At 34.8% G+C, this 12,258-nt stretch overlaps 1 protein-coding gene across 1 annotated transcript; it reads right to left on the bottom strand.

Annotated features, from left to right (window-relative positions):
• Nucleotides 1-3,331: 3,331 nt before the first annotated feature.
• LOC136203593 (uncharacterized) lies at nucleotides 3,332-9,301 on the bottom strand. The gene is made up of 3 exons (XM_065994790.1): nucleotides 8,870-9,301; nucleotides 4,125-4,281; nucleotides 3,332-3,570 (listed from the first exon to the last, which is right to left on the bottom strand). The coding sequence occupies exons 1-3, from the start codon at nucleotides 9,053-9,055 to the stop codon at nucleotides 3,437-3,439; spliced, it is 477 nt and encodes a 158-aa protein (XP_065850862.1). The 5' UTR covers nucleotides 9,056-9,301; the 3' UTR covers nucleotides 3,332-3,436.
• Nucleotides 9,302-12,258: the final 2,957 nt, after the last annotated feature.

Below are 12,258 nucleotides of genomic sequence, written 5' to 3' on the forward strand. Positions count from 1 at the left end.
AAGTTTTTAATTTAGAAGAAATTTCCGAATAATGTTTTAAAATAAAAACATCGTTTTAGGAATTTCCGTTTTCGACTATGATCCATTTTTGGTAGTTCGGAAATCCAAAACGATTGAATTAGATTTAATTTAAAGCTTTTGAATAAATCTGGAAAATATTGGGGTGCTGCTGTAATTTGCCAATTCTGTTACTAATGCTGTTTACCGACGGATTTTCCGTCGGTAAATCTGCCAAAATGTAAAAAATGTCATTTCAGTCCCTTTTTCTTAACTTTTAAACTTTTAATCCTTAGTATATATATATATAATTATGTAATATATGCATTTCAAATTATTTTAGAACTTTAGCATACATAATTATTTTAGAATATTTGTATATTATTATTTATCCCATTTTATATTATAAGTATAAGTATATATATGTATTCTTTTTTTTATTAATTTGGATTATGTTTTAAATGTTAGTTATTTGGTATTTTGGGGGAAATAATTAATATATATTAGCATATGGTATTTTTGGTATTTAAAACTATATTAGTTATGTATATGTATGGTTTTGAAACATTTGGGTTATTTTAGTGATTATTGAATAAAACTATTTTTGGTTAAGAATTATTTCATTAGTCATAGGACTTACTTACTATTTTCATATTTTTAAAGTATATATATATTGTACTTATTATTTTTATATACATATAGTTCATTTTGTATTAACTTTTGTTTTTCATATCCCATTTTTGATTTAAATGTATATATGCATGTATAAACTATTTTCTTTATTCTTTGAGCCCATTCATGGATCCATGTTTCAAATGGGCTTTATTTAAGTATAAATATTAGTTTAAATAAGTTTATTGTTGTAAGTATAACAATTAGAGAGTCCATTAAATAAGTGGGGAAAATAAATCACAAAAAGAGAGTTTTCAATTGAATTATTTAAACAAAATGAGTTTTTTTAGATTTCTAATGTAAATAAATAGAGTCATTCTTGTTAATATTTCAAATCGTCTTCAAAACACCACGTTTTTTTTAAAACCTTAATCCGTTCCAAAGGCGGATTAAAGGATCATTGTAATTAAAATCGTTTTCTTTGCAAATAATAGAGTTTGGAACCATTTTCTCAAAGGATTTGTACAAAATAAAATTGACTTGTATGTTTAACCACGTTTTCTCATTAAAAGGTTTTTATCTCAAACGTTTTCAAATACTCGAGTCGTTCCAACGGCGGTTCGGGTAAAATTCATCAAACGGGGCTTTAAAACGCATCTAAATCGTTCCAACGGCGATTCAGGTGCGAACCATGTAAATAAATCTGTTTTGGGGATAAGTTAGTGTAGTATAAACACACAATATGACACATAAATGGACTGTAAATAAATCACTTCTTCCTTTCCCCTCTCTGTGTATGTATAAACATAAATGAGTGATTCTTTACTAATGTGGCTTTTCAATATCATGTGCTCAAAACGGTTTCCAAAAAGAGAAAGAAAAGGGTTTCAAATGAATTTTAAACTTAAAGAAGTATACGATTAGTCCGTTATCGCCTAACATGCTGAGTAGGAGGCCGGTGGTTCATAACCGGGCGATGTCGGGGTGCCTAGTAGCCTTTCTCCGGAAAGGAGCTAGCCTTCTCGGCTCGTACCTAAGTTTCCCGAACCCACGCCGGTCTCCCGCAAGGGATCGGTGTTCATTTTCCCATTCGTGGGTGGCGACTCTTCCATATCTCCGAGCTCCGGTCCTGCCGAGCAGCTTGATTCCGCGATTGGTTGCTTTCGGCGCCAATCACCGCTTACGTCGCCATGAGGTTGTCCACCCCCCGGTCCGTCCGGAAGATTAGGCCGCGGCACCTCGTCTAACAACCGCGGTGGGTTCAATGGCGACCTCCGGACCGTGAATGGGTTAAAATTAACACCGACGGGTCAAGTAAGGGCAACCCGGGTAGCGTAGCGGCAGGAGGCTTGATTAGGGACTCCGGTGGTTCGTGGCTTGGGGGTTTTTGTATTAATCTGGGTATCTGTTATGCCTTCCTTGCTGAATTGTGGGGTATTTTCTTTGGTTTATCTCTTGATTGGAAGAAAGGTTTTCGTAAGGTTACTCTGGAACTGGACTCAACCTCAGTTCTCCTCTTCATGAACTCCACGACACCATCATCCACACGCGTGGCTCATTTACAAGTGTCAAGAACTTCGGGATCGAGCTTGGGACATCCGTTTCTCCCACACATTAAGGGAAGGAAATAAGGCTGCTGACTAGATGGCGAATTTCGCAGGTACTCTTCCTCTGGGTCATCACGAGCGTGGTGTGCCTCCTGCAGGCCTCCAGAATATTCTCTTTGCGGATCGCTGCGGGCATTCGACATTGAAGATAGTTACTAGTTAGTTGGTTCTTTTTGTTTGTTTTTCTTGGGCTTTTGCCTTCCTCTTCTACCAAAAAAGCTTTATCTTCCTTTGATGTTCAAAATTGACATAAAAAGAAGAGAAAACGTTTGTTTCGAACTAAACTCATAAAGAGACCCATTTCACCTCAAACAATCCAAAATGGATTCCCAGAATTAAAAACCGCCCATCGCCCTAACCATGGGGAAACCGATACTTCCGCATAACCTGAACTTCTAAATAGGTAACTATTGCTTTCTCTAGCTATTCTGACTTGAAGGTTTAGAAAATGCAGATCAAAGCTTATAAGGAAGAGTCAAGAATCTAGAGCTTCCGAACAAACCCAACACAAATTATTGGTTGAGTTAATAAATTTAACGATAACATTTAGCTAAACAATCATAGTAATATAATAGTTACATTTCATAATTCTTTTTAAATCTTTTAAAGACTTAATAAATCATTTGCCCAAAAGGCTTGATTAGCCCTCTGAACTTTAAAAGTGTCTAAGACAACCCTTTTAACTTGCGTAAAATGTAATCATTTAATCACTTGGTTGCAAAAAAAAAAAAAAGAAAAAAAAAGAAAAGAAAAAGCAAACTAGATGAGGAAAATGTGTTGCACAAACCTTAAAATATTATAATTCACCGTATAAATTAAAATATATTAAAAAGTAAATTCTTACTTGTTGAACGGTAAAACTTGTCTTCTCTAATATTAGAATAGCATACCCAACCTTGATTGTTTTACTTTTCCAAGATACGTGCTACACATATCCCACATATAACTTACTTTTTTTTTTTGCAACCAAGTAATCAATTGGTTACATTTGACACAAGTTGAGAGGGTTATTTGGACATTTTATGCAAGTTCATGAGGCTATGGGGCCACTTTCAAAGTTCAGTGGACCAATCAAACTTTTTTAAAATTTGCTACCCAAACACCACATCATTCCATTGTATTATAACGTCACCTAAGAATAGTAAAGTGAATCAAACATGAAAAGTGTCATTATTCAACTTTTATAAAGAAATACATGAACACACTTCTGCAGAATATGTTCAGCCATTAGCAGAATGTGATTCTTTCCCACCAAGTGTCTGAATTATAGCTTCCAAAAGTTTGATTTCCTCATCTCGTTTAGATATTTCATCTTGCTTTGCCCGCAGCTCTTCCATGTGCAATTCAAATACCTCTGCACCCAAGACACAACAGCTTTCATTAACTATCATTTACAGGTTTGTTTTCGGTTCAATTACACCGATGGCTACTCAACTTTGACCTTACTAATATAATGCTCATTCAATTTTAAAACCGAATATAAAACTCACTCAACTTTACTTTTAGCATAAAAACCCCTTAACCTTTGCACACTCCGATAGCAGCTGACTTTCTATAGTAGAGCTTATGGAAATGATAGTCTAAACAACTTTAGTTTTTGAACTTTTTGGTTTTGAGGTCCTTTGGGTGTTGTTTGGTGAGGTGAGAAAGTTGTTTAATTTGGAAAATCGGAAACAGTAATTTCATGAGAAAAGTGGTTCTAAACAACTTTAGTTCTTTTGAAATTGTCATATTTTAACTTGATTAAGGGTAAAAGGGGTCATCATGTTAGTAAAACACAAAACTCAAGGGTCATAATATCTGGTTTTGAAGTTCAGGAGCCATAATGAAAGTAGAGATAAAGTTGAGAGGCTATGAGTGTAATTTACCCGAGATATATGGTTAAAAGGTAAGAATAGATAGACATACTTGTGGTATTTTCAAGTTCTCTTGTAATTTCTTGTGCACGTAATTCAGCAGTTTTTTGTGCTGCCTCAGCCTGTCTCTTTTCTGCACGAGCACGAGCAGCAGCAGAAATGGCATTATCAAGTTCTCGTTCCAAGGTTTCTACCCTTTGTTCCAGAACCTACAAACAATAGATAACCTGCATTATTTATATAAAACTAAATAAAAGGCTACCTTGACAGAACATGTATGTATTATCAAAGAGGAGCAATTCAGTTCCATAACAGGAAAAGAATAGCATTCAATGTCATTTGCAAATGTAACTTCCCCCGATACGAAACCTATTACAGGAACGGCGATAATAGCAAAGCAGCAGCAAGTTAGAGAGAGAAAGCGCTTGCTTGGTCCAATTTCTCACAGCGGAAATATCTGGAAAGACTATAGCATCAGATAGAAAGGGCACATGGAGAATGAGGATTGGGTGAGCTGCAGCTGAGAGATAATTTAGTACCTATGTTGCACAGAAACCGACACTGGGAAATGTGATAGAGAATAGAGTATTGAAACTAAAGGGTAGTTTCCGTATCAAGGGGCATGTGATATGGCCCTTAGCTGTGGGAGTTATATGAGGATTGTTTTGTATTATGTATAGGTGGGTGTGAGTAGAGAGGGTAGCTTTTGGGAATATTGGGTATTGGGATAAGGATCAAATTTGACCCTAATGTTTTGAAGAAGTGTTGATTCAGCCTTAACGTATGAAATAATGTAAATCTTACACTAACGTTTCCAACCAAGATCAATTTTAGTCCAACGTTACCAAAAAATTCAAAAATATTGTTTGACTGTTATTTAACTGTCACATCAGACCATCTAAGCAAGTTTGTAACTATATTAGAAACACCGTACACATTTTAGACACTTTTGACAAAAAAAAATTGTAATTTACTTATAGGTGGCAAACTTAATTATTAACATTTTAACAATTTTTTTTTAACTTTGTTAGTAAGACATTAAATATCTCAGACATAATTGATGTTCGAAAAGTTAAATGTGACAGTTAAATAACAGTCAAACCAGTCTTTTCAAAATTTCAGTAAGGTAGGGCTAAAATTGATATTTCTTGAAAACATTTAAATTTGGACCATTTTGTATGTTAGGATCAAATATGCACTTCATTGAAAACGATAAGGTCAAATTTAGCCCTTATCCCTTGGATATTTGGGTACTTGGAGCTGTGCTTGCATAGCTATTGTTCTCTTCTTCGTTTCTTTCGGATTCTTTATAGTATAATCACTCAATTCATCTGATTATCTGTCATTTTCTTCTTGTGATTATGTTTCTTTTTACTGTTCGGTTTATTTGTGTTTGAGTTTCTATCAAAACATTATTTCTATAACATAGTCTTCAAAATATAGCTAGGAAAAAAAAAAAAAAAAACTGAAATGGAAACCGACACGAATGTGGAAACTCTACTGAAAAGGAGTTTATATGCAACATAGTTTAGGACAATAAAGAGCTGTAGTCTGTCACAGCAGGGCTGTCTGGGAAATTCTGTGGCCTACGCCAACACCTGAGGTTTGGGAGTTTTGGGCTGTGTCCCTGGAAGTGCGAGTCTTTCTTGCATTTTGTTTCGCCTATTTGCATTGTCTTCAGTGCAGACCATTGTGACTGTTCCATTGAGAAACAGAATATCAGTTATTCTTCATCTACTGCTCTTATTTTTGTGTTTGTATGAATTGTTCTTGTGGTTTTGTGGATCTCAATCAACTGGTCCAACCTGCCACCAGTCCATAGGCTAAAACTGTCGGTGACATAAGAGGAAAGGTTGCAGTCTGGAATCAACTCCAATGAATTCCAACTTGCAGGGGTGGATGCCCAAGTACAAGAGTTCACGTTAATGAGGTTGTCAGGACTCGAACCCTCGACCGTCTGGTCCAAGAGGCTCTCATACCATGTCATGGAACCAATTGAACTAAAAGCTTAAGCTTATAGTTAAGGCCCAATCATAGATCTTATATTAATCTCTGACACCAATGCTTGTTTTAAAGGTGAAGATTCTGATGTTTAAGGGTATTGACCCAAGCAGTAGGATAGTTCAAGTCAAAATTTACTTTTGGATTCACATCTGGAGATGAAACTAGCGTTGGCTGAGATTCATATAGAAGGTCCAGTAATTCATTGGTTTTCTACACTCAAGGAAGTGTACCAACGGGCTATATTCATGGAAGAGCCAATGGGATGGAGTTGCAGAACCCTCATGAGTTAGCGGCTCAAACAGAGAGAAGTTCTAATAGAGATCAGAATGGAATTTGTTTATCGTCCAACTACTTGGCATGTCTACTCTAGGAAGAAAAGAGGATTATGTGGAACATAGATGAGCTAGATGTTTGTTATGCCTGGGAGAGTGTGTAGGTTGTAATTAGTAACCGTTAGTAGTTTTGGCTCTTGGCTTTAGCTAGGAGAAGGGAGAAAAAGTCTGTGCTGACAGTGTAGCTATTCCTTCTGGCATAGTTGTTAAAGGCGCGCCTCAGGCAAGGCTCAAGGTAGTGAGCCTTGATTGCACAAGGCGAGGCGAAATTTAAAAGGCTCTCACCTTGTGCGCCTTGGCCTCAGAGCCTGAGTCAAGGCGTGCCTCAGTAATATATACTGTTTTCACTATTTTTTTCTTTACTGTTTTGAGTAAAACAAATGGTTCATTAATCTCAACCACTAATCCAATTTAAATAAACTAATCTTAATCCTTGATCTAAATAAGAATATCAAGAGACATAAATATAGAAAGACTATATCTGCGTTATGGCATGCTCATATCTACAAGCATGTGATTCTATTAATATGTTAATGTATCTATATTTTAAACATTTGTACCAAGGCTACAAGTTAATGTAGACAACCTGTTCATGCCAAAATTCAGGCTAAACTAATGCAAACCTTTTTTTCTATTCCTCTAAACTAATGTACCAAGACTACAAGTTAATGTAGACAACCTGTTTTCTTGGTTTATGCTTTAACTAATAATAGAGTATTAGTGATATTGATATCAAATATTGATATGCTGTAACTAGTAATAGAGTATATATATATATATATATTTTTTTTTTCTGCGCATCTTTTTCCTCAGGCGCGAGCCTTGCAATGCGCCTTGAACCTAGGCTCCAGGACTCCTTAGCGCCTTAGTGCGCCTTTAACAACTATGCCTTCTGGTACATTCTCTATTTTTTTATCATTCAATAAAGCTCTCTCATCAATCTTCTATATAACCTGTGTTTTGTGTGTATTGTCTATGTTTTCTAACAGGTTGCTGCATATTACATAGAACAGTTTGAGATGATTGCCTCCATGATTCCAAAGCAACCTGAGATCCAATATGTAGGTTATTTGGTTAACTGCTTGATGGATGAGGTAAAGACTAAGTTAGGCTTCATAATTCAAAATCAAGGCTACAAGTTACGAAAATAGCTGCTAACATCCAGCTGGCGAAAAGTAGTTAAGGGGAGAAAGTGGCAGATAAGCATTGAAGGGATATTTTTTATGGAACAGCAAGGATTTTTGGGCCTTTTCAGGTGGATAAAAAGGTTATATCACTTACGATTTAAGTTACAGATCACAAAAAAATAAACCATGTGTTTCACATGTCCATGTTGAAGAAGGCAGTGAGAAAGCAAGCAGTAGAGCTAGCGCTACCTGAAGGTTTTGAGCACATTGGATGACTACCAGCAAACAGAACAGGTGCTGGCCACTAAAAAGGTGAACTAAAAAAAAAAGGGCGGCCCGGTCGCACTACGCGTCCCCGCTGAGCGAGGGTCCGGGGAGGGGTCCCACCACAAGGGTGTACTGGGGGCAAGCCTTCCCCTGCCAATTTATTTGGCAAGAGGCCGCTCCTAAGACTCGAACCCGTGACCTCTTGGTCACACGACAACAACGTTTACCGTTGGCCACTAAAAAGGTGAACTGCAGAGCAGAAATTAAGAATACAGGAGGTAACGTGGAAAGATGAATTCACTATGCAGAGCTAATTTCCTGCTTTAAGTCTTGGGTTGGGGACAAGACTGATTTTAATGGAGAAGGCAATAATGACAAAGAAGCAGCAAGTGAAAGGGAGAAATGGTCTATCTTCGGTTCAGCCAATTGTTTTTATCAAATGGTCTATATGCTATCATGAACTCGGTTTACTTCTAAAAATTAGCCTTCAAACGGAAACAGATAAGTACTCGAACACTATATGCTAAAAATCGAGCCATCATCTTGAAATGTCAATCAATTACCCAGTACTTTTACTAGTTATTTTTATCAAAGGCACAAACTCTACCAACTTCAATGCATCATTAGCAAAATTTGACTCTTTGCAAATAACAACCTCATATATTTAACAGGTCAGAACACATTTTTAGGGAAAATGTATCAAATAATCTAACATTTGTTGTCATTAAGAGCATACACAAATTTGTTTATGTAGTCAAATAATCCCCAACAACGATCTATAAGCCAGAATAAATACAATATTCTTTAACATGTAATGTACCTAAGGAAGTTTAAGCATACAGATGAATATGATCAATGTACCTGCAATTGCCAAAACAAAAAGTTCCAAAGATCTCCCATCAATGACTACATTCGATACCCCTAAAAAGAGAGGCAATATGCCCTATCAATGGTCCTAATTTCAAATTAGGACTAGTGATTAGTGAACAGGATTTAGGGATTGCTAATACGGTGATACCAAAAAAAGAAAATCCCAAATGAAAAAGGAGAATTAATTGCAAGAGTACCTTGATAGTACGAGCTTGTTCAGAGCTAAGAGATGCTTTAGCAAAAGTATCGTCATCCACAAAGACAGCTTTCTTAAGGAGTAATTTCTGGAGGGAATCCAAGTTGGAAGTCATCTCGGTGAGATTGGTTATGGCTCCATTCCATCTCTCCTCACTGCTTCCTTTGTTTTTCTCTTTCTCCTCCATTTTGTTATGATTTTCTCTGCCACAAAGAGTTACCTCTCGATTCCGTCCTCTTTGTGGTTTCTCTATAATTTTGACGAGAATAAAAGTTTTTTGAATTCAGGTAGTCAACTTAGTCGAGTCTGGAAGCGAAAGATCTCCGGCATGGGAACCCTTTCGCCGGAGAGAGGGAGGAAGAGTAAAGTAATCTTTAGTTGAAATCACTAGGACACTATTGGGGATGGCACGTATGCCTGCAATTTGTTTTACATTTTACTCTAAAAAAAGTGTTGTTATTAAAAAAAATCATACAACCAAGCTTGTTCAAAAGAAAGTTCTCTCGTTAGCTTTCGAGCTCAATTTTACTCTGCTTAATCTCGAATTGTTTATAAATTAAGCCGAACACTTTCGAGTTTTTATCGAGCCAAACTACTTATTTACACCTCTAATAATGTTAATCGCAAACTATTGCACGTAGAGGTGGCAATTTCGTGTTTTGTGTCAAAATCATGTTACCTCATATTTATGTTCCATATGGTTTTATATGTTATAAATGCTAAAAAAATAATTTCCGTGTCAATCGTGTCGTGTCAGTCGAGTTGGCTCTGTAATCGTGTTTTCGTATCAGAAATTGCCACCTCTAATTGCACGTTTATTTTTGAATTACTCGTTCGTTCTATTGCCGTAATATTATTGTAACTATTATATTTTTTTGAATTTTATACCGTTTCATTTTATTTACGGATACATGTAGCTATCTGTAAAATTAATAAATCATTTGAATTACTCATGTTATCTGCCACAAATTTAATAAATCATCTGTAAATTAAACAAACATTATAAATTCAACTATTCTAAATCACACAATTAAAACAAACTTAAAAATAATAATTTATTTTGATATAATGATAATTTTTATTTTTTTCACATATATGAGGGTACCGGGTAGCGGAGATCCGAATAATCTCATACACGTTACAGGGAATATCTATCTCATACCCTTTAATAGAGTTGCACATTTTTAGAATAAAGCTTGGTGCATTCCGTCCAATCCAGTCCATAAACAAATCTAATTGAAAGAGAAGGAAAATTAGTAGTTGATATAATATTAAATGGCTCTATTGTTTTTTACTGGACATTAAAGAAAAATCATTTTATTTTTACATGTTAGAAAAAAGTTCTCTTCAATTCTCTTTAGGTCATACATATAATTAAGTTTTTGAAATTTTTACAAAATTGAATCAATCGTCATTTATTTTTCCAGATTATTGAGTCGCCTATTAACGTTTCTATTATCTAATCTGTTAGTAAATGATTCAGTGAGTGTGAAAATTAAAAATCAGAAAGTTATTCCTTAAGAACTTAAAAATTTAAGAATTTAGTCATGTATTTTGATATTGTCAAAATACATGATTAATTAGTTACTGAATTTTTTAAATTTTGAGGATTAAAGACGCCAATCTTGGAATTTCACGAACTATTCACTAATGCTTAAATAATTGAACCATTAGGGAGCGACTCAATGTGTATAAAAAATTAATTTTAAAGGTCTAATTCAGAAAAATAAATTTAAGTTAAAGTCCTGAAAGTTCATATAGTTCCCTTTATCCTTTTGATTAACCTTAAACTCTCTAGCTTCGCAAATGTTTAATTGCGATTTATTCCTTATTTTACTAATTAAGTTTTTATGGGTGATTGATGGCCTTTAGGAAAGTTAGTATTCTTTCCTTATTTTACGAATTAAGTCTTTATGGGTGATTGCTGATTTTTAGGAAAGTTAGTCTTTTTTTCTTGACGAGTTTTCTTCCTTTATTGGTTTTCTTCCTTTATTGGTTTTCCCTCTTGTATATATATGTGGATGTTTTTCAATAAAAAAACAAGAAAGGTACATACAATTTATCATGGTATCCGAGCCCTAGACTGAGTTCAGAAACAAAATTCACTAAAAGATGACTAACGAATGGAAGACAAGATCGTCGCCGCCGAAGATTGAGTGCAATTTGCCATACTTATTAGGGCTGCAATATCGCCCTGATGATTTTATTACTCCTATACGTATCAACACCGTTAAATCAGGTTTGGATTAGTGGATAATTGATACAGGTTGCTCACATCATGCAACTAGTGATGAAGGATGTCTAATGAATCTTTGGACAATCTCTCCATGTCCCTTTCTGGATTCATTTCTGTTAAAAAAAAGTTACTAGAGAGAGAGACAAAGAGCTAGGCCTGTAGAAACTACGAGAATTCATTGATTATGTAATGCTTCTTTCATATCAAACGATTCTTTCTAGTGGCATTCGATCATAGAATCCATTTTAGATGAAATTGTGCTGTTTTAGTGGGTTGTTCTGTTTGTTTTCTGATTGATTTATGGGTTAAAGTGTAAAAATACCCCTAACATTTTGGGTCAGGAGCAATTTTACCCCTAACGTCTAAAATTGTGCAATTTTAGCCTTAACGTTGGAAGCCAAAAGCAATTTTACCCATAACATTGATAAATTGGATCAATTTGAAAAATAATTCATCAAATCGTCTTCTCGGTCATGAATCTTATCATCTAGACTTCACACGCAGTGGCGGAGCCAGAGCTCAAGGTCCGGAGGGGCTCAATTGCACGAAGATTTTTTTTTAATAACGAGTTAAGGCTTTGATTCATAGTAGTCAAATCGAAATTTTCAAATTTTTGATAATATAAGGGTAAATTTGATCATAATTGGAAAAATTAAGGTACAAAACAACTGAGATTCAATATGAAGTAAGGATAAGGTGCAAAAATACTGTAATGTTTACACCTAAGAATAATTTTACCTCTAATGTATAAAATGGTGCAATTTTACCCTTAATATTGGCAGTCAAAAGCAATTTTATCCCTAACGTTGACAAGTTTGGTCAATTGGAGAAATTATTCATCAAATTGTTTTCTCGGTCATGAATTTTGTAACTAAAAAATATAATTAAAAATAATAAAGGAGAATGAGGTTAATAATGATTAAAAATGATATTTAATATTGATATTTTTAAAGGAAAATGAGGTTTAAGGGAAAAAATTAAAATGAGATAAATAGTGAGGGGCTCAATTGCACGAAGATTTTTTTTTAATAACGAGTTAAGGCTTTGATTCATAGTAGTCAAATCGAAATTTTCAAATTTTTGATAATATAAGGGTAAATTTGATCATAATTGGAAAAATTAAGGTACAAAACAACTGAGATTCAATATGAAGT

The sequence above is a fragment of the Euphorbia lathyris genome, chromosome 8 (genome assembly GCF_963576675.1).
Source record: "Euphorbia lathyris chromosome 8, ddEupLath1.1, whole genome shotgun sequence".
Classification (NCBI taxonomy): Eukaryota; Viridiplantae; Streptophyta; class Magnoliopsida; order Malpighiales; family Euphorbiaceae; genus Euphorbia; species Euphorbia lathyris.

Bases quoted from the DNA above. Each gene is read 5' to 3' on its own strand.
- LOC136203593 (XM_065994790.1), bottom strand. From the start codon at position 9,055: ATGGAGGAGAAAGAGAAAAACAAAGGAAGCAGTGAGGAGAGATGGAAT. The intron at 4,282-8,869 runs GTACTCTTGCAA...TATTGTTTGTAG, and splicing joins AACAAGCTCGTACTATCAAG to GTTCTGGAACAAAGGGTAGA. The intron at 3,571-4,124 runs GTATGTCTATCT...TCTTGGGTGCAG, and splicing joins AGAACTTGAAAATACCACAA to AGGTATTTGAATTGCACATG.